Source organism: Pristis pectinata, chromosome 5 (genome assembly GCF_009764475.1).
Source record: "Pristis pectinata isolate sPriPec2 chromosome 5, sPriPec2.1.pri, whole genome shotgun sequence".
Lineage (NCBI taxonomy): Eukaryota > Metazoa > Chordata > Chondrichthyes > Rhinopristiformes > Pristidae > Pristis > Pristis pectinata.
Genome location: NC_067409.1, coordinates 88,021,794 through 88,043,873, shown reverse-complemented (window position 1 = coordinate 88,043,873; position 22,080 = coordinate 88,021,794). Strand labels below are relative to the sequence as shown.

Here is a 22,080-nt window from a genome sequence, read left to right as displayed (position 1 = left end):
ATTATCACAGCCAAAAGATGAACAATATAGACAAACATTATTAGTGCCATATAATCCTTTATAAAAATTGATGATAAATGGAAAAGTTTCCATTTCTCAAGCAGAGAGCTAAGAATAAAGTCCTACACATCCTACTTCTGAAAATATTTACAAATACATTGGAATTAACTATTTGTTAATATTGTAGAATTTGCTGACTCGAGCTAAGAGTTTGGAAAGAAATATGTTCTCTCTGTAGAAAATGCCAAAATCTTTAAAGAATCAGTTTCCAAATTTGCTTAAATTATCCATGGGATAAATTTTCTCAGTTAATTAACACAAGAAAAACAGCAATTTAAAAGTACACAGAAGAAACAGGGTTATTCAACCCTAGATTTGAATGTGATATTTTGGAAGAAGAAATATATAGATGTCCCCTAACAACTGAAAAGATATGCAGGGGAGAGTATTCATCATTTCTTGAAGTGTTCTCATCAGTGTAAAGCTGTTGAAAAAAAATGGACATTCAGCCCCATCAAGTGAGCAAGAGGAATGGTGAAATTGATCGTGTGGTTTCACTAGTTACCAGTGATTTGGAATGGTGAGTGTAGTCTTGGGCATTTGGTTTTTAAAAGGACATCTAAATACAAAACAAAAATTAATAATTAAAACAAATATTTGTCTTCTATCCCAAAGTGCAAGAAAGTACCTCTGGAAGTACAGTAACCATTTAAATGCAGAAAAGTTAATATCGGGTTCAAAAGTAAGGGTCTTGAAGGAGTAAATAAGGTGAAGCTATTACTACTGGCAGATAGGTTAGTAAACCATGGTTACATTTACAATAATAGAAAGCAGCCAGGTGAGATGCAATTTTTTTTTAAATAACAAAGGAAGATGGATAAATTGAATAATAAGTGAATGAGTGAAAATTCTGTGATGATGGAAAAGAATGGGGTCGAGAACGATTAGGTTGTTCTTTCAAGTCCAATCTTTGTCCTAGGCCTACATACACAGGGTATAAGGCCATGAAAATGAGACTTTAGCAGTAGCAGCACAGTATGAGCAACAGCAAGATGACGACAAACATAAGTTAACATTGTGGCGAATCACCGTCTAGTCGGGCGAACCGGCTCGGCAGTCGGGTCGTGCGGCATCGGAGCGACGAGGCCCAAGATGGCGGCGGGCCTCGTCTTTCCGAGCGACGGGGAGAACCTGCGTGCGGGCAAGTCCTGATGACGTAGGACTTACGTCATTGCCGGTTGTTTTGGGTGGGAACATTCTCCCTTAAAGGGCCCGCGCAAGGTGGGAAAATAAACCAGTTCTGTTTGGCAATCCTCCGAGTAGAGTCTTGTTTTATTCCACGGTAGCAACCGCTACATTGGTGACCCCGACGGTCCAAATGGCTTTTGGACCCGCAAAATGGACGACAGCGCAGCAGCCAACGCAGTGGCCCTCAAACTGCCCAGCTACAGAACTGCAGTCTCGGGTCTGCAGCTCCGAGATTTCTTGGTTGGTCCAGGTCAGTGGACCCTACTTTGCGACGTTGCGACTGGTCAGCCCCGCCCTATAGTCCCTGCAGCCTGGCGGAGACGTGTTTTTGACTCGGTACATGGGTTGGCGCACCCGTCCATCAGATCTACTGTCCGACTGGTCGCCAGCAAGTTTGTCTGGCATGGCCTGCGCAAACAGGTCAGTGAGTGGGCCAGGACTTGTCTGCACTGCCAGACGTCAAAAATCCAGCGACACACCAAGGTCCCGCCACAGCAGTTCGAGCCTACCCGTAGGAGGTTCGACCACATACACGTCGACCTCGTGGGCCCTCTGCCGGTTTCAAGAGGAGCCCGGTACCTCCTTACCATCATGGACCGGTTCACAAGGTGGCCTGAGGCAACCCCCCTGACTGACATCACAACTGATTCCTGCGCCCGGGCGCTGCTCACAACTTGGGTCTCACGTTTTGGCGTTCCGGCCCACATCACTTCAGACAGAGGCACCCAATTCACTTCCAGTCTCTGGGCTGCATTAGCGAACCTGCTGGGGACGCAGCTGCACACCACCACGGCCTACCATCCTCAATCAAACGGGTTGGTGGAACGTTTTCACTGCCATCTGAAATCGGCCTCGATGGCCCGCCTGAAGGGTCCTAACTGGGTTGACGAGCTGCCTTGGGTCCTGCTCGGCACACGCACTGCCCCCAAAGAAGACCTCCGCACTTCGTCAGCTGAGCTTGTGTACGGGGTGCCACTAGTTGTCCCCGGGGATTTCATACCTGCCCTTTGGGACCAAGGGGAACAACCCCCAGCAGTCCTACAAAGATTGCGCGAGAAGCTTGGCGCCTTGGCCCCGATTCCCACCTCACGGCACGGTCAAGCCCCATCCTGCCAGCCCAAGGAACTACGGGACTGTAAGTTTGTTTTCATTCGCAGGGGCACACCTCGGGCGCCATTGCAACGACCATATGAGGGACCGTTCCGAGTCATACGGAATAACGGATCCACTTTTATTTTGGACATTGGAGGCAGGGAACAGGTTTTCACGACGGACCGCCTCAAACCGGCCCATTTGGATCTGCAACAGCCTGTCGAGGTTGCCACGCCGCGACGCAGAGGCCGCCCCCCCCTAAGCGGCAGCTGGCACAGCCCACGGACCTTGGGGACTGTCTCGCCGGTTCTGGGGGGGGTTGTGTGACGACTCACTGTCTAGTCGGGCGAACCGGCTCGGCAGTCGGGTCGCGCGGCATCGGAGCGACGAGGCCCAAGATGGCGGCGGGCCTCGTCTTTCCGAGCGACGGGGAGAACCCGCGCGTGGGAAAGTCCTGATGACGTAGGACTTACGTCATTGCTGGTTGTTTTGGGCAGGAACATTCTCCCTTAAAGGGCCCGCGCAAGGCGGGAAAATAAACCAGTTCTGTTTGGCAATCCTCCGAGTAGAGTCTTGTTTTATTCCGCGGTAGCAACCGCTACAACATAAGCTTAAATTAACATAAAGGACAAGAGAAAGAAAAAATTATTGACGTTGACCACCAAAACTACCAGATTATTGTAACATGCTAGAAATGTTTAGGAAATGAAATTGCTGAACTCAGTATTGAGCTTGGAAAGCTGTAATCTGCCTAAATGAAATATGATGTGCTGTTCTTTGAATAATAAAATCATACCAGTTCAATAAAACATGCAATAAAACTAAATCAAAAATTAAATCCAAGTCTATGACCATTCAGTACAATTATTGGTAAATTTTTACCAACTCTTTTGTGATTTATAACTTTAATCATAAAAATACATGATTAAGTAACATTTTCACATTTAAACAACTAGCAAGAAGATCCATTATAGGCTGTATGAAACTGTGGGAACTTTAGGAATTTCTGCCATATTTCCCTACCTTTGAATCTTTGATGAAGATACAATGAAGGTGTATGTGGAGTAGAATGGGGGAGGCAAAAGAATTTACGATGAGACTATAAATTGTTACCCTTTATCCGATGCCATTGGGCATGGTAGGGATGCAGCAGTTAAACTACTGGACAAATAATTCAGAGACCTTGCCTAACAATCCTGAGTTCTGTTATTAATCTGGAATTTGGGAAAAGAAAAAAATAGTGATGATGACCACAGAAACTACTGGATTAAAGTAACATGCTAGAAATGCTTAGGAAAATTAATTCTTGAACTCAGTATTGAGCTCAGAAAGCTGTAATCTGCCTAACTGAAATATGACGTGTAGTTCCTTGAATAATAAAATCATACCATTTCAGCAAAATGTATAAAAAATTAAATCCAAAGTCATATGTCTATGCCATGTAACCATGGAGATCACACACCCAATGATTTTCTTCATTACTCATCTTTTATTTGCAAATCAGAATTGCAATTTGTCATATCTGCATTCTCAAATTCTCATGTGGCTAAAGTCCTATAAAACACTGGTTTAATTTAGATGTGGTGCTAAGTCTGAAAGTAACCATAAAAAAAGGCAGAATTTGCCAAAGAAACAGAATAAAACATTCTAAATAGCTTTCTAAACCACTGAAAGTGACGTTAAAAATATTACTACAACTTGTTTTATATACATTTGCACATTTAAAAACCATTTCAAGTTTCACATAATGGGTACTAAAACACAAACCAAATCATAACTATTACGGCTTAAAAAGTGTCATATTGAACACAGTATTTATCAATAGAATAGTGCATTTAAATGACAAATTAAATTCTAAATTGATACATGATCCATCCCTGTGTAGACAGGAAAGGGCATGTCAAAACCAGAGTCCTTGGTTATACAACGGTTCTTTGAAAAAACACCAATAGACACTACTTGCCTTCAGCCTACTGTTCTTCAAACATTTCTACCAAAAGGACAGGTTCAACTCTAGCTGGATGCATTCACTGAAGTTTAATGATAAACACTGAAAACCTCTATGTCCTGACTTTCGTCAGGGCATCCTGATAACCAACTGTGAAGTAATGATTATTTGATGACTGCTATTTATGCTAAATTATTCCCCATTGATTTCCCATAGGTTTAACCTCAATATTAATTAAGCTCTTGTGGTAATAGATATAGGGAGTGAAGGCCAACTATAGACTTCACATGTAGGGTTTGACAGCCCAGAATAATTGGATCATGATATGGAGAAATAATTCAGTCCTAATTCAAGTCATAATTGTCATTTTTTGACTTCTCCGTTATAACTCCTTACATCAATACTTAGAATGGAAAATGTGTGTTGTAATTTGTTACACTATAACAATGGCTTCCTGACGGGAAGTGGTACAGCACTGCTTCTGGATAAAGGTTGTAATTAAGAGTATGACAGCTTACATCGGTAATTTCCACCATAAATAGTAACGTAGCAAGCTGTGATGGAAGTATTTTAAACAAGAAGGGCAGATAGAAGGAAATTGACTTTTATGTTATAGATAGTGGCATAGATCAGCTTCACTGAAAATATTTAATAAAGACCATTGAGCAACTGCCTTCCATTTATTCAAATGGATTAGTGTAGGTGTTAATATATACAATAATTCCTTTTATTTTACATTTGTATCTCATATTTCTTCCAAATAATTCAATTTCAGTACTTAGATCTAGAAGAAGATACTTCAAAAGTTCTGACTTGATATCATTAGAAATAAATCTCTTCACATTCTTTCTCACTGCAGTATCATACCATGCATCCAATCAACTTTCTGCTGGAGAGGAGCTAATCCACAGGAAAAATAAGAAACTTTTCAACCTATTCCAGATTCAAGGGTGAATTTTGTTGATAATAAAATGATTTCTACATGCTTGTTAGTGTAATAAAATCATAACCTTGTTCACATTCAACATCCCTCATTCTATAAAAGTAGATATAAATCTAAGTTTGGTTAAAAGCAGCTCACATTTTCATGAGTTTGTAAAATGTGGAAAACTAAGGGTGCAATTTGTAAGATCAAATCATATTCTAAGACTGCATTTTGTGCTGGCTTTCAGTTCAACCTTCAGGGAAGGTGAAGGTTCCAAATACATGCTCGCTAAAGTAGTTTATGCAGCTAAATCAAATATACTTATTTTTAACACAAAATATAAAATGCTGGAAATACTCAGTGTGCATCTGTGGGGAAAAAGAAGAGTTAATGATTCAGGTCAAAGACCCCTTCATCAGAGCTTTTGTTTTATTATACTTTATGTAATTATGTTTAGGGTGTTTTGTGGACAATTAGCTTACGCTTGGAGATAATTTTGTAATCTGGAACTGGGGTTATATTATTAGGTGCACTTTAACCAAAAGAAAAGAAATTGGAGAGAGGTTATCATTCCAATTATGCCACACTGCTGGTCACCAGCAAAGTGATGTGTGCTTAGAGCTAAAAATCAAGTTCTTTATATCACGAAAAATATTACACTCACAGACTCATGGGAATTCCTGGCCCCTAGCCAATCCAAATGGAGAAAGGATATCCAACAGGACACTGAAAACTTCAAGCCTCTTCATCAGGAGCACACAGAAGTCCAGCTGAAGGAGCACAGCACCTCCCATACTACTCACTCACCACCCACCCATGACAGAGATGGCAGATCACACAGTCACCTCATCAGCCACCTCAGTACCCACAAAACTGGAGCGGAAGTTAATTCATCCTCAACCCTGAGTGACTGCCTCAGAGGTAACACGTGGAAAAACAAAGTTATTGTGATAAAATCTGAGGCCCAGAATTCCAGGTGTTAGGAGGCAAAAAAAACAGGATTGGAGGAAGTTTCCAGGATCCCCAGGTAACCACAATAAGGCCCATTGGAAGTTTGTGGAAGAAAGTGAATAGATGCCCAGGATGATTGGTTACCTTTCTTTCCATGGTGCCTGCCTTCCTTAAGAAACAAAACTATTCCCGTCCTCTCCCTTTCTGGGTGAGTAGGTTGGGTCCTTCCCCTCTTCCAGTAGATGGACTGAGGTGTGCAGAACTCTAGTGCCCTTTCAGGTGTCATGTGACCGCCCCTGTTACACCCCCAGAGAATTTGGCAAACAGGGTCCCAGGTATGAGACTGGGGAATCCCATTCATGTCAATAAAGGATCTCCAGAATGTTTCAATTCCAAATGGTTCAATTTAGCCAGAATCCTCTCTAGATATTATTCTTTTTGCCAGTTTCAATAGATAAAGTCCATCACGCCGTGCAGATTACAGAGGGTGTGGGACAACTTGACAACAAATAATTTCACGTCCAGAAATTCTGCATCAGCCTGATGCACTGATTATTAAATAATTAAGAAAGACACCAGCGTGGTGTTTTCAATTGATGCTGACAGCTCAAAAGTTTTAGGGGAATTCAATTTACCCAAGACTATTCCGGCTAGCTTTACTAGACTGTGTTAATTGGCTGTGCCTCTGATGAGCTGTTTCTGTATCCTGTTTAACCAAGTAAGTCCTTGCTGGTTGCTGGTTCACAACTTTTGTAGATAACTGTGTGGAGTCTCTTGGATTTACCAGCAAGCTTGGAGGATTATCGGGGAGCACACTTTGGTTGGATGCATCAAAACACTTCCCTGCATTACTCATTCCTTCCTTGCATCCACTGTCCATTGACGCACTGCCAAGTGGACTTTGTACCACTGGGATCTCTTCTATAGACTCCAAGCTTGGGCGATGAGATCCCTGGAAGTTCTTCTGGTCATTCTGTAGTATTCCTTCAGAGTTTTCCAGCGGTTCAGGAATGGAGCTAACTGTTGAGAACAATAACAAAAGGATCAGATGAAGTGTACAAATGCATTCATGTTTTGTGAAGAAGGGCTGAGGCATGGTTTGGACTGCCATGCTGGACTGAATTAGAATACATGGGCCTATGTTACCACCCAGTTCTCTAAAGTATCAATTTTTAAAACTGTCCTCGTTGTGCTCAAATACCTCCATGCACACTTCTCCTTAGCTCTTTAACTCCTTTATGGTCTGCATGAATTCTCCATGCCCCTACAATTATGGCCATTGCATACTCTATTACTTCAGTACACCACCAGCAGCCATGCTTGCTGTCCCTATGCCCCAAGCTCTCAAATTTCCTCCCCAAAGCCCTTTGCCTCTCTTTCCTCCTTTAAGAAACTCGTTAACCCACTTCTTTGACAAAACTTTTGCTCTAGTATTATCTTATGTGGCTCAGAACCAATGTTTTCTTTGACAGTCTTGGAAAGTACTTTCTAAGATATTTTTGCTATGTTAAAATGTACTACATAAATGGGACAAATGCAAAGTATTATGATGCTGTAAACTTGATATTATAAAAAGCAAAATACTGGAAATACTCAGTAGGTCAGAAACTATCTGTGGAGAAAGTACTTCATGGCCAATTGAGTACTTCTCAAATATTCTTACTGTTATAGTTGAATTGATTAGTCTGCACCCAGCAAGATCCTACAAATAGCAATACAATAATTAAACAGATATAGCCTGTGTATTTTTCAATAGTTGGTTGCAAGAGAAACATTTCATACTAGGAATATCTGTCCTGCTTTTCTGGAAAACTGCACCATGAGATATTTTGCAACCACCTGTAACAGTAGATGGTATCTCATTGTAACATCTTATCCAAAGGACTGTGATTTGAAAGAGCTTGACAAAAGATTCAACTGTCTGAACCTTGTTAAATGGCACCTGGCTAAAGTCCCTATGTTCCTGATCTGTTGGTGCTGCTCTTACTGATATCTATTTTTGCGCCTCGTTAAAGGTTGGCTATGATTCAAAGCATTTTAGCAAACAGATGATAACTGGTATTTGCTACATTCTTTCTTTTACATATACAGATCTCAGAACAGCATTCAATGCTGCATTTAAATTCAACCAACACAATCAGAGAGGTGTTGGTGACAACAAAGCTCTGAACACTGCAATCTCTGCAAGGAGATAAAGAGCTCTATGCCAATGGCATGGGAGTAAATTTTCCTCACGTGCCCAGCGGATCAGAGAAGCAGGTGTTTTAATCTCATTTCTCCATGTCACAAGAGGCACCTCCATAACCAGCCCATTCCCCGTTAGCCTGTGTATCTAAAAACTGCAAGAAATGCAAGTGCAACCAATAGTGATATCAAATAGTGAGACAAAAACAAAAAATGCACGGTGTGTAGAACGTAGGGAGTGCAATAGGAGAGAAAGTTGTTCCACACATTCCTTAATAAAGATATTCAAAATTATGGGGAGCTTCAAAAGAATAAGGAGAAATTTTTTTGCTTGCAGGAGGGCCAGATACCAGAGGATACAGATTTAAATACAGTTGAGATATTTTATTTTTAAAAGACAGCTGGTTTATGATGATCTGGAAAGTATTGCCAGATAGAGTTAGGGAATCAGATTTAATCATAATTTTCAAAGGAAAACTGGATAAGTAATTGGAAGGTAAAAACATGCAGGGCAAATTCATATTCAATAGAAAGAAACAATGTGAACACACCCCAGTATGATTATACCCACCTGACCATGGCATCTTTGTGGAACTGTTTAAAGAAACTAACATTATAGGATAAACATTGCGGTGACAGAATTTCTAAAAATGTATTTCTTACCAGCAGATGCTCTCTCAGAAGTGAACTTAGTCTCATTAAAGTGAATGGTGCCTTTAGAACCATTTTTGATCTTCGTATTCACTGACTGGAAATAGACACATGAGAAAAGATTGAATGGAATGGATTGTGAACATTTGCACCATGTTAGAGCTAATGGTTGTGGTAAGAACATTGAACAGTACAGCACAGGAATAGGCCCTTCGGCCCATGATATCTGTGCCAAAGATGATGCCAAATTAAACAAAATTTCTTCTGCCTGCACATGATCCACATCCCTCCATTCCCTGCATATTCATGTGCTTATCTAAAAGCCTCTTAAACATACTATCATATCTGCTTCCACCATTATCCCTGGCAGCCCATTCCAGGCACCCACCACTCTGTGTAAAACAAAGTTGCCCTGCACATCTCCTTTAAACTTCTTTCACTTAAGTGCATGTTCTCTGTTATTTAACATTTCTACCCTGGGAAGAAGATTTTGACTCTCTACCCTGTCTATGCTTCCCATAATTTTATAAACTTCTATCAAGTCTCCCCTCAGCCTCCAACACTCCAGATAAAACAACCCAAGTTTATTCAACCGCTCCTTCTAGCTCATACCCTCTAATCCAGGCAGCATCCTGGTAAGCCTCTCCTGTATCCTTTCCAAAGCCTCCACATCCTTCCTGTAATGCAGCGACCAGAATTGTACACAATAGTCCAAGTGCAGCCTAACGAAGTTTTGCTTCAAGATTCTTGCTCCAAGAAAGGCTTGCATGAATTTAGTGCCTTTCACCACTTCCAGGAGTCCCAATGTTTTGCAGCCAATTAAATCATGTTAAAATGTAGTCACTGTTGTAATGTAGGACATGTGTCCCCCAATTTACACACATTGCTACAAATAGCCATGGTTAGTAACGGCCGGAGAGTCTTTTTTATGCTTAGTGAGGGATATATACAGGACAATACAGACAACTTGCCTCCTCTTCTTGATAGGATGGAGGAGTTTCTTTTCCCCACACAAATGGGTTTAACTTTGTAATTCTTTATGCAATGGACTGTGGGCACTCTCTTGTTATGAATGAAGGATATATTTTTGAGCTTTGAGAATCAGAGACTGTGAATATCGGATAGGGAAAATAATTTGAGGTACAGGATCAGCCATAACCTTAATGAATAACTGAGTAGTCCCCACAAGAATACGGCTTGCTCCTGCTTCTGTTTCTTTTACTTTGTCAAAATATCTGGGAGTGTCTTCGACCTGAAATGGGAACTGGTTTCTCTTTCCAGAGATGCTCCTTGACTAGCTGAATTCTTCCAACATTTCTGTTTTTAGTTTAGATTCTAGCATCTGCAGTTTTATTTGTTTTCTGTAAGATCTTGTCTGTCCACTTCAGAGACCAGGCAGAGCTTTGGTATAACCTCTTATTCTGAAGAGTCTTCACACATGGATCTTGTTCATATGTGGAAATGGGGCTATTTGAGCATAAGAAGCATAACTGCCAACTGAATCAGAAGTACCACATTTTGCCCTCACAAGCATATTTCGCATTTATTAAATGGTGGTCAGAAATGAGAATCCTTGCTGAACCTTTCCTTCCTGCTGTCCATGGAGAGAAAGGCCACCTCAGCTCCAGGTGAAATCAGTAAGCATAGCAGAAGTCAGAGTTAGAACCCGGCATCTTCTTGGTATACAAGCCTTAGTAGTCAATCAAATTAAATAATAGAAAAGATGACTACAAGCCAGCATAGTGTTGTGTAGTTGTAGTTAATAGCCACATACAATTCAAAAAGGAAATTATTAAATATATTAAAATTGTTTTCAATATTATATTTTTCTGACACTGGAGAAATCATGCATTAACAAACAATCAAAATCTGTTGCAACTAAACCTTAAAAAGTTACCTGGCCACTATGAGAAGAGTTTATAGCTGTAGAAACACTGGAAGTCTCTAAACAGATTCCATTGGACAATCTGCTGGTAACCGGACCTTGATCTTGATATTTAATAGCACTAGTGGGAGGAGAAAGGAGATCTCTCACAAGTCTGGACAAAACCAGAGTAGATAATTTAATTTTCTTTTAAAAAATCCTACCCAAAGTTTTATGTACTTTGACTTTTCCCAAAAGAACAATAAATTTTAAACTAGTAATTATGTGTAATTACTAGTAATTCCTGGAGTTCTCTGTTCATTAGGAGTACTCACTTGTGGCCAATGCACAAGTGGAATGAGCTCTCGTCAGAAACATAAGATAAGATCTTTATTAGTCACATGTACATCAAAACACACAGTGAAATACACTTTTTGCGTAGTGTTCTGGGGGGCAGCCTGCAAGTGTCGCCACGCTTCCGGCGCCAACATAGCATGCCCACAACTTCCTAACCTGTACGTCTTTGGAATGCGGGAGGAAACCGGAGCACCCGGAAGAAACCCACGCAGACATGGGGAGAACGTACAAACTCTTTACAGACAGCAGCGGGAATTGTAAAGCTGGTACTGTAAAGCGTTACGCTAACCGCTACACTTCCATGCCTGCCCAGTATCCCACAGCTGTGGAGCATGTAACTCAACAGACATCCAGCCTCCCAGCCAGTTTGGCACGGATGATTTGGTATCTCAAAGTTAAGGTTCTACAGAGTGCTATTATTTCTACCCCTACCCCCTTCTGCACAAAAAGAACCTGGGAATGGAAGATAAAGTTATTATGGCATCTTCAGTGTACAAGGAAACTAAATTGCTGCTTATCACCACCTTCTTCATCAGGTAACAAATGCTGGGTTTTGCAAGGAATCATCAGTTAAGTTGGAGTTAAAATTATCTACTCATTAATAAAAGCAGAGTGTTACAGACTTCCCCTCACTACAACTGCAATTACATTCAACATCCCTTCCTGCTATCTTTCATTAGGGGGCACTAAGCACCAGAAAATGAACTTCTACAGTTACATATGAGGAAAACAAAAACAAAGATTGACAGATGCTGTATCCATTGTTATGTTTATTCACTTCCAAACTCTCTCAAGTAATTGGCAGGTTGTTTTTGCTCTACAACAGACTCCAGTCCAAGACTACTTTGGTAACTAATTTCTCACAGAAGTACCAAGTTGCAATTATGAGACAGAGAGTTGGAAGAATAGACCTACCCCTACAGACCTATCCCTCCTATATCCTTCCCAAAAGCCAGGTCCACAGTAATACTGTCGTAAAACTAGAGACTTGAATGGCTCAAGTGTTTTTTTTTAAATTATGCAGTGTGAACAGAAATCAAAACTGGATATTGACAGGTCACAGCAAACAGTGGAACTTTTATAAAATGGTAACAAGGGGTGAATTGTGAAGATAGGAATAAGAGGCTAAAACTGGACTCATAAAAAGGCATAATAGGGAAATTTTGGTGGGAGGCATTTTACTGCACTTTTAAAATCAACTTTCCTTGTCTTGAATGTGCGAGTGTAAAGCTTTGGCAAACCTACTTCAGGCACCATTTCATCAATAAACAGCTGATAGCTTCAAATGCATTATCCAGTGATGGAAGTGGTCTACACAATAAATAGCAAGATCCCATCTTGCCACTCAAATAGGAGATCTCTACAACTCCAAAGCCTTTGGTGCGAGAGCAGCAAGCATTTTATACAGGGTTTTATCACTTAACTGCTGATAATACATGTATTTTGCTGGATACATCAAAAATAACAGCACAAGTATTTCACATTTCTGAGGACCTTACCTTGATCGGGAGGATGTGGTGACCTCTATTTCTGGTTGAGACTTAGCCTCAGGTAGACCCTGCAATGACAATAGAGACAATGGAAAACAGCCTCTACAGAGAGAGAACAAATTCCCATTTACGGTCACTGAGACCACCACCCCTAACAGGAATGTATGAAGAATAGTCCATAATTCTAATACACCTCCCTCTCTCATAATTTGAATCCAGAATCCTTCCTTCCTCCCTGTTTCCATAACGTTTTCCAATCTCATGCACACTTCTCCACGAGATTCATCTTGAACCTGTGCCCCTATCTCTTTCTGTCTTCCTGCCTTCTAAAAACACCTCAAAATTCATTTATCTTTGGCTTTTGTGACCTCCCATATCTCCATTGCTGCCTCGGCACCCACTCTTGAAATGCCTTGGGCTGCACACTATGCAGCATACTACATGTGTTTTTGACCAAACAGAAGTGCTACAAAGAGATATTAATGCCCAGCACAGGATCTTATTGTCATGTGGGAGGATACAGCTGTTAAAATACGCAAAGAGTGTTACACCTGTGGGTCTGTTTGAATGGACTTGAAACTGTGCAGTCATTGAATAAATTCAAGGTGGTTACTCACAGATATCTGAACTGAATGGGAGTCAATGAGAATGGGAAACTTGTGGAGGCCAACAATGAATCAGCAATGATTTCACTGAATGACAGTGGAGGCTTGAGAGGCCAATTGGCCTACACTTGCTCCTCTTTTTTTTCTCCTGTAATATTCCTGCTTCTGATGTACCCGTTCAACAGCAGATCATTACACTACTTGTGAGAAATCTCTGCATCTTAAAAGTATCATAAAATCGTGGAATGATTACAACAAAGGCAGAGACCATTTGGCCCATCAGGTCTATGCTGGAGCTCAACAGGAGCAAATGTCTACTTCTATCCATCAGCCCATTCTCTGTAGCCTTGCAAATTTTACTTCAATACATGTTTATTCAATTTTTCTTGAAGGCCACAATGGAACTTGCCTCCACATCTGCAGGCTGGGCACTTCAGATTCCAACCACACCCAAGGCGCTCTTAATTCTTTTTCCTTTCATTTTACACCTGTGACCTCTAGTCCTCAACCTTTTCACCAAAGAGAACAGCTATCCACTTTATCCACACTCCTCAACATTTATTCAATTAGGTGGGGTCTTGTCCAGGAGAACTCTAGTTTCTTTTTGTAATAGTTTTTTATATTAGTTTTTTTTAAGCTTCAAGTATGAAATGTAAAGGCCTGCTATAATACAGTTTAGCTACAGTATTTAGTACAGAAATGTCAGTCTGGATTATTCCATCTTGAACTGAACCTCTTTAGCACTGTACCTGAAGAGCAGTCATCCGAGCAGATGCAGTCTGTGCAGACTCAGGATCGTTCCCATGATCTCTGATGTCCTGATTGTGACGTTCCCGTACAACGTACTCATACGTGCTCAGCTTCTTGAAGACTAGAAAAGTACAGGAATAACATTCACAATACTTTCCTGAAACTGGCTGAATTGAATTAGCATCAGGCCTGCAGTGTTCAGGACATCAGAAACTACATGGGGCTAACCTGTGTTATCTAAAGGGATCACTGCCATCTGAGACCAAAGATAGAACCTCCCTGCCAGTCACTGCACTCCTTCCTCTCAATCACCCGACTCTTCCACATCCCTCCAAAGCAACAGTCCAAAATCTAGAAGACAGCCTCTTCCCTTCCATCCCATCTGCCCCACAGAAGAAAAAAGCTCGGCAATAACAGCAAACCTTGAAATGACAAATTAAATGGCTCTGAATCGTTCCACTCACATAAATAAATGTGAAAGCACAGCAGATGACCAAGTAACATCAGCGAAGCAAGGCTGAGGATGATGGTGATTCCTGCTATGCCTAAAATTCCAGCTTGCGATGTTTCCACAGGAGCAATGGGCAAAAATGCTAACCAAGTGTTGTTTCCTTGAACATCTGTGCAAATGAAATAAAATGCAGTCACTTATACACAGTGCAACTGACTGAATTATAACATGCCTATAATCACACCGGCAACTTCAAGTCTGCAACATTCACCCAAATAGAGCCACTGATAATGCAGTGTATTGCCAGCATTGAGACAAAGTGACTGGGTCGAGTCCCTGAACATTTTGATTCTATCCTTGCATCCCTGCTCCACAGAAGCAGCAGGTAGTCAAGGGCATTTTCACTTCTGACTCATTTTGCACATGAAGGCTTTGAGTCCCAATTCTTTGACTTGTCATCTCATCTGACGAACAACACAGGTTGTTTCTTGGACCAAGCAACAATGTACCTTTAATAGATTAAAACATCCCTTGGTGTCCCACAGGCAGTTTTGACATAATCTGAGACTGAGCCACATGTTAGCTCAGGTGGTCAACGGCTTGAGAGAAGGGGTAAGATTGAGGGGAAGTCTTAGTGAAGAAGGGAGAGGAAGAGGGGTTTGGGGTATTCCAAAGCATACTATTGACAACCCCCATGTTGGATGGGGGGGGGGTGGTGCGTTCCCAGAAAACTGTCCATATTGCAATTTTTCATAATGCAAAGCCACATCACTTGCATATGCATCCAGAAATGAGAGTTGAAAAACAATGACACCTAAATTCCATGAGTGAATTTTTATTCCTCAGAGTGATTTGTGAATTCTATAAGGGCAAATTTTCATTATGCGAACTTCTGTAGTGCGGGAATTGCCTGTACCCAAATTGCCAATGGCAATGAAAGAAAAGTTATCAACCACAAGGGACCAAGTAAGTCTAGCTGGTCTACTAAGCTTGTCCAGATCAGTGGCAGAGTAATTATACATTAGAACATTCCTTTTTAGTGAGGAAACTAAATTGGAAAAGGAATATAAAGATTGTTTGACCAAGCAGAGTAGTTGGAAGCAGAAGCTTGTGTGATGAAACATCTAGAAATATGTCTGACCAGGATGGGTGACACCAATGAGCCTCTTCAGTTAATAGCTCAGGGCTTCTTGTGTGCAGGTACTCCATGGGACAGTAAGCTTTCAAATTAATATTCTAAGACTGGAAGGCCTCTATCTTGACTATGTTCAAAATGCTTTATGTATCACTCAAAATCCCCTCTGTCACAATGAATGAGATTGAGTAAAAGCTACTAACCAATAAAGCTACAGAGAAGATGTGTAAAATATAGCATCTTAGTTATCACAAGAGAATTAAGGAGATGACAATATTAAAGAGGCTTGGAAAATTTAATTAAGCTATACTAGGCAATGAAGGACATAGTTTAGCGAGCACAAAAAGTAGTGTTGCTGCCTCAGAACTCTCAGAACCCAGCTTTAATCCTGACCTCGGGTGCTGGCTGTGGAGTCTGCCTTTTCTCCCTGTAACTACAATGAGTTTCCTCTGGGTGCTTATAAGCTGATTGGCAAACTAATTGGTTCCTGTAAACTACCCCTAGTGTAGGTGGCTGATAGAAGAATCGGGGTGGAGCTGATGGACATGCGAGAGAGAATGTGCTACAGAGAAATAACTGGGGAAATAAGATTGATGCAATTGCACCAAGAGGTGACAAAAACTCAGTGGGCCAATAGCCTTCCGCTATGCGATAAAAAATGTTTGCATTTCAAATAACCCTGGAGTTTTTTAAAAATCTGTCCTTTTTACCTCTCCTGCAGTCCGCATGGTTTCAATGAGATGAGAGGGTATGTAGGTGAGAGGGCGCAAGTTCAAAGGAGATGTGTGGGGCAAGGTTTTTTTTAGTAGGTGCCTGAAATGTGCTACCAGGGGTGGTAGTGGAGGCAAATATGATAGACGTGCTTAAGACACACTTACACAGGCATATGAATATGCAGAAAATGGAGGGATATGTACATTGTGTCGGCAGAAGGGTTTAGTTTAGTTAGGCATTTAATTACTAGTTTAATTAGTTCAGCACAATATCATGGGCCAAAGGGCCTGTTCCTGTGCTGTACTGTTCTCTGTTCTGTATTATCATGTACCTTGCAGCTCAATCACACAGGACGGGATGGATGGCCCAGAGGGTCATCCATGATCAGCCTTGCCCATGTATGACTAATGTCCTTCTCCAGAACCCATTGACTGGCAGAGTGAACGCAGTCATTCCTTGTGGTTGAAATATTCTCTCCTAGCTGCTGTCTTCTTCTTCCAGTGAAGACCACATGAGAACATGATTTGGAAGCACCTATTCACTGGTACTGCAGTGAAAAGTACAGAATACCACAAAGGATCCTGTTCAACAAAGCGCTGTTGTTGTTCACCATAGTAGGTTCCCTCAGCAGTTGGAACATTACATTAGGTTAAGGTAAAATGTTACCATTGGCAGGGTTAAATAAAACCAATCTGCTTTAAAAATGTGGTACTATCCTTGTTCCTTACACCACCATCTTTAAAGTCACAATAACCAGCTGGGTAAAAAAGAGCAGACAGGTGAAAAACAACAAAGGAAAACACTGGGGATGCGGCAAATGTGAAATGAGTGTGGAAAATGCTGAAAATACTCAGCAAGTCAGGCAGCATCTGTGGAGAGAGGAACAAATTTAACATTTCAATGACATTTAACCAGAACACAGTTCAGGAAGTGTTGGGGAACAGTAGTGGAGAGGAGAGAACAAACAGATTGCAATGGTTCCAAAAAATACAGGACTTGGCAAAAGATCTCCAGCTCCCAATGTCACTGTGAAAAGTTCCACCAAAGTTCATGAGTTCTGAACTGGAATGAAAAATACAATAACTGCTCCTGAGAGGACCAACGAAGTGTTTATGTAACACCTTTAATTGTCGGTAGTTCATGGAGGGAATTTCAGAGATCAGTGGCATGCACAAGGATGGTCCTTTAGGGGCATCCCCACAGGCCCCCCTGCCCCAAGAAAATTAAGTATAATAAAGACACTCACTTAAGGATGCTTGTGTGTAACATGTGTATTTAACGCACCCCTCAAAAAACAGTCATGTTGAAATTTCTGTCCACATTCCCATCAGGGATGGGCAGCAGAAGATGTGACAGTTATCGGGAACATGAGAAAGAGAACACACCAACAAACACAAATTCTCCCTCTTTGTGACGAATTTAATGCTCAGAAACATACTTTTAAATTGTGGAGCCGTGCGAAGTTCTGCAGGATTTACAAACTGCTGGATGAATACGTAAACGATAACTAGTGCAATCAGCAGGATACCGAGAACAGCGGACACCACGGTGTGGAAGAAAAACCTAAAGAGATTTAAAATAAAGAGGAAAGTTAAATTTTGCCAATATAGGAATTAAAACATACGTGCGCAGCTTAACCTTTGGTAGCTATAAACTTATAGGTCTCTGTCAATATTCTGGCTTGGACAAAGATCCTGGACATTACTCAATTGGTTTCTCAGTCTTACACCAGGGCAAGATCTCTTCACTGCAATGCACCAAGTGGAACATGCAGAGGAAAGCAATTAGATTAGGGTCTCAGGAAGGACTGAAAACGGAATTGAAGGTCTGGGGTATGGGATGTCTGATGTTATTGGCAAAGCAGGCACAAAGGATTGGGAGGGGTACGACGTCATTGAATTCATTTCCAATAAGCAACTGTGATTTGTGGAGGTGCAAGTGCCCAGTTGCATTTCCCAAGTGATGTTGTCTGATGCAGAAACCCTCACAACCGTGCTCCACGTTGGGGGATGGGGGTGGGGTGGGGTGGGGTCTAAACAGCTTGATTTTCATTCACATGCAGCTGAAAAAGGGCAGCTCTTTGCTACTGAATTTCTAAGCTGTTGTCAGTAGAAAGCACTTGCACTTAAATAGCATCTTTCACAACCTCAGGATTTCCTAAAGTTCTCTCAATTGCTGTCACTACAGTAACATAGACTGTCACAGAGACCTACAGCATGGAAACAGGCCCTTTGACCCACCTAATTCGAGTTGACCATCAACCACCAATTTACACTAATCCAACATTAATCCCAGTTTTTCTTCCTCCCCACATTCCCATTAACTCCCCCCAGTTTCTATCACTTGCCTACATACTGGGGGAAATTATAGTGGCCAGTTACCTACCAACCAACACGTCTTTGGAACGTAGAAGGAAACCAGAGCACCCAGTAGAAACCCATGTGGTCACAGGGAGAACGAGCAAACGCCACATAGACAGCACTCAAGGCAAGGATTAAACCTAGGTCATTGGAGCTGTGAGCATCTGCTCTACTAGCTGCACCGGTATGCCGCCCTATCAGAGAAAGGCAACAGCCAATTGCCACACAGCAAGCTGCCACAATGATATTTTCCTCTTTCTGTGGGGTTGGTTAAGGAACAATTGTTGGGTGGGATGCTGGGGGAGAACTCTGCCTCTTCAAACAAAGCATGGCACCTCTTCTGTCACCTGAAAGGGCAGACAGGCCCCTAAGTTAATGATTCATCTGACAATACAGCAGTCCGCTAGTATTGCAATAGGAGTATATTCTTGGACTGCGCTCTCAGGTCTCTGGAGAGGAACTTGAACCCACAGTGTTTTTACCCAGAGCCAAGTGTGCTAGCACAGGGCTGGCAAAAAATAAATAGCTGGAAGAATTCAGCAGATCAAGCAGCATCTGTGGAGGCAAAAGGTGCAAAAGTCAACCCTTCAGGTCGACTCCCTGCATCACAGCTCAACATCTTGATCTGAAACGTTGAGTCTTGACCTGAAACGTCAAGCCTTTCGCCTCCACAGATGCTGCTTGACTTGTCGAGTTCTTCCAGCAGTTTAGTTTTGGCACCAGGTTCTGACATTCGCAGTCTCTTGTTTCTCCGCAAAAACTGGGAATGCCACATTCAGGCAGCAAAGTGACTACTTCTAACTCAGTGCCTGCGTCCCACTTGTCCAATTTTCTAATGGTGTGAGATGTCAGTAGAACAAAGGTGTGAGATTGCTGGAGTGAGAGTTTCCACTTCATTTCAAGAATAAGAACACAATGAAAGCATAGATATTTACTCCAACTTGGATTAAAGAAATAATAGTCACTGAAACAGTTCAGCCTTTAAAGTGTTACAGCCATAACTCCCAGTTGTTCTTTATTCTTGGTCTGATTTTGCAATGCTATGGGCCTATTTGGGAGAATAGACTTTTAAGAAATTGAACCCACAAGGACTATAACCACTGCCCTTGCTTAAGAGGACTTCCTTGCACTGTACATTATTGGCTAGACTTTTTCTGCAGCCTTCAGCTCAAAAATGTTTTGAGGAGTAACATGCTTGTGACTGACAACGGCAAGAGAATTGTCCCAAACTGGGCTACTCAGCAGGTAAAAAAGGGGGTGGGTTAGTAGGAGATAAAAAAAGAAAAGGAGGTTCAATAAAGAAATAAAGATAGAGGAATGGAGTTGACGACATAATATTGCTCTGTTTCTACTGAGAAATTTTAGTCCAGTTTTTTTTTGTTTGCTTTTTTTTTGACATTTTTTTTTGTTTAGCTTAGTTTGGTTTGATATGTTGTTTATAATTTTTCTTATTGTTTCGGGGATTTTTTTTCTTTCTTTTATATTCATATAATAAATCTTTTTCTTTCCTTTCTTTTATATTATATTCATTCACTAAGAGATCGTTGGATTTACAGATTTTTTTTAATACTTTATTGTTCTTTATGATTATCCATACCATTACTGTTCTCCTGATCTCTTTGTATTACATGTACGAACATTGATGTTATATATATTAATCTGTATTAATTTGAAAACTAATAAAAAGATTGAAAAAGAAAGAAAGAAAGAAAGAAAGAAATATGTTCAAATCAGGTGCGAAGAAGTTCAACTGTCCCAAGCTGCTGCATAGCAGAGCCATCAGACAAAATTTAACATCAAGTCATGCAATGAAATTTCAGGACAGTTGATCAAAGGTTTAGCTTAGTTAGCTTCAGGACAAAATGAGGGCAGCAAAGAGTAAAGTCACAGCAACACACAAGATGCTGGAGGAACTCAGTGTGTCAGGCAGCATCTGTGAAGGGTAATGGACAGTCGACGCTTCGGGTCGAAACCCTTCATCTGTATTGACAGATAGAGGGGAGATAGCCAGTATAAAAAGGGGAAGGGAAGGGAAGGGGTGGAGCAAGAGCTGGCAGGCAAAAGGTGAATCCAGGTGAGGAGGAGTGATAGGCAGATGGAGGAGGGAAGTGTGAAAATAGTGAAGGAGGCTGGGAGGTAAAGTCACCGACCTTTCAAAGTACTTTAAGATAATGACTGAGCAAAAACAAGTTACAAAAGTGATCCAAGTGTTTTTAAGCGACTCAAAGCAAATCAACTCACCAAGCCTCAGTACACACAGTTTGACTTGTAAATAAGCATTTCATTGCTACCTTGGCAACTGTTACATATTAACTGTGTACCTTTTTTAGCCACTCTGTTAGGCAGTTAACCATTAACTGTATCTGGCTCTAAGGGATTTTTGTGATTCTTACAGGATGACACTCAATCTCTGACTCATTTAGGTTGCATGTTAGAATTCTAATAAGATTATTAGATCAGTTATAAATAACTACTGCCTGATCACAGCACAAAGAAGTTTAGAAGAAGATTACCACTGCAAAGTAAAAGATTAAGCTCTATGGGCTGAAGATTAATTTTTTTTTAAAAAGAGATTCTAAATACAACAGGCTCTTAGTAAACCAAGGAGTCCTAAAAGGTACAAATCCTCAGAATATTCATTGTTCATTTCCCATTTTGTTTCTACAAGGCATTAAAATGCCTGCCACCAAGGGTTCCCTTCAGAAATTTAATTTTTTTTTAAACAAAACTCACTTTAAAGAAATTGAAACATAATTCATTATGTATCAAGCATTTTCCACGAGGTGAGAAAGAAGTGCTACTCAAATTTTTTCCAGTATATTATTGAAACTCTTTAAGGACAGAGTTCCAAGCAGTGTGTACAGGTCCTCCCCAGGTTACGAACGCCCAACTTAAGGACACCCGTACATATGAATGAGCATTTGGGGGGCTGGCAGAATGGATTTGCCAGATGCTCTGGGGCTACAGGCATCTTCTGCCTGGTGGGAATGGGGCATTTCCATGTGCCTTCTCTCACCACCACCACCACTCCTTTCCCTCTTCCTCCACCCCACCCACCACGAGCCGCAACCATTGGGGACTGGTCTAGCTGAGCAGAGCTGGGAGCGCTGAACAGGCTCACTCGCTCACTCACTGAGTTAGTGAGATTGGCTGATAGCAACCCTCATCACAGATGTCTGCTCTCATCACAGCTGTTCCTGTTCACTTCTGACTTACGAACAATTCGGATTACGTACAGTTCTCAGGAACAGAACCCTGTCGTAACTTGGGGCCTTCCTGTACCAGTTTGCAGTTACAACTATTAGAAAAGACAGAATAGTTCAGCCTTTCCTCTCAGGAGGAAGCTGAAGGGTAG

General features: G+C 41.3%; 1 protein-coding gene across 4 annotated transcripts in view; it reads right to left on the bottom strand.

The window, feature by feature from the left end:
• Positions 1-2,907: 2,907 nt before the first annotated feature.
• Positions 2,908-22,080, bottom strand: part of zdhhc11 (zinc finger DHHC-type containing 11) — an 86,441-nt gene continuing 67,268 nt past the window's right edge. For 3 of the 4 annotated variants that reach the window (XM_052016920.1, XM_052016922.1, XM_052016923.1), the window contains exons 5-11: positions 17,804-17,928; positions 14,530-14,685; positions 14,065-14,186; positions 12,720-12,778; positions 10,897-11,005; positions 9,012-9,096; positions 6,676-7,184 (exon numbers count right to left, since the gene is read on the bottom strand). In XM_052016920.1, the coding sequence (XP_051872880.1) occupies positions 6,796-7,184; positions 9,012-9,096; positions 10,897-11,005; positions 12,720-12,778; positions 14,065-14,186; positions 14,530-14,685; positions 17,804-17,928 (1,045 nt within the window). In that variant the 3' untranslated portion in view covers positions 6,676-6,795. Of the gene's footprint in view, positions 7,185-9,011; positions 9,097-10,896; positions 11,006-12,719; positions 12,779-14,064; positions 14,187-14,529; positions 14,686-17,803; positions 17,929-22,080 lie in introns of all 4 variants that reach the window. The other variant, XM_052016921.1, reaches the window with a different exon arrangement.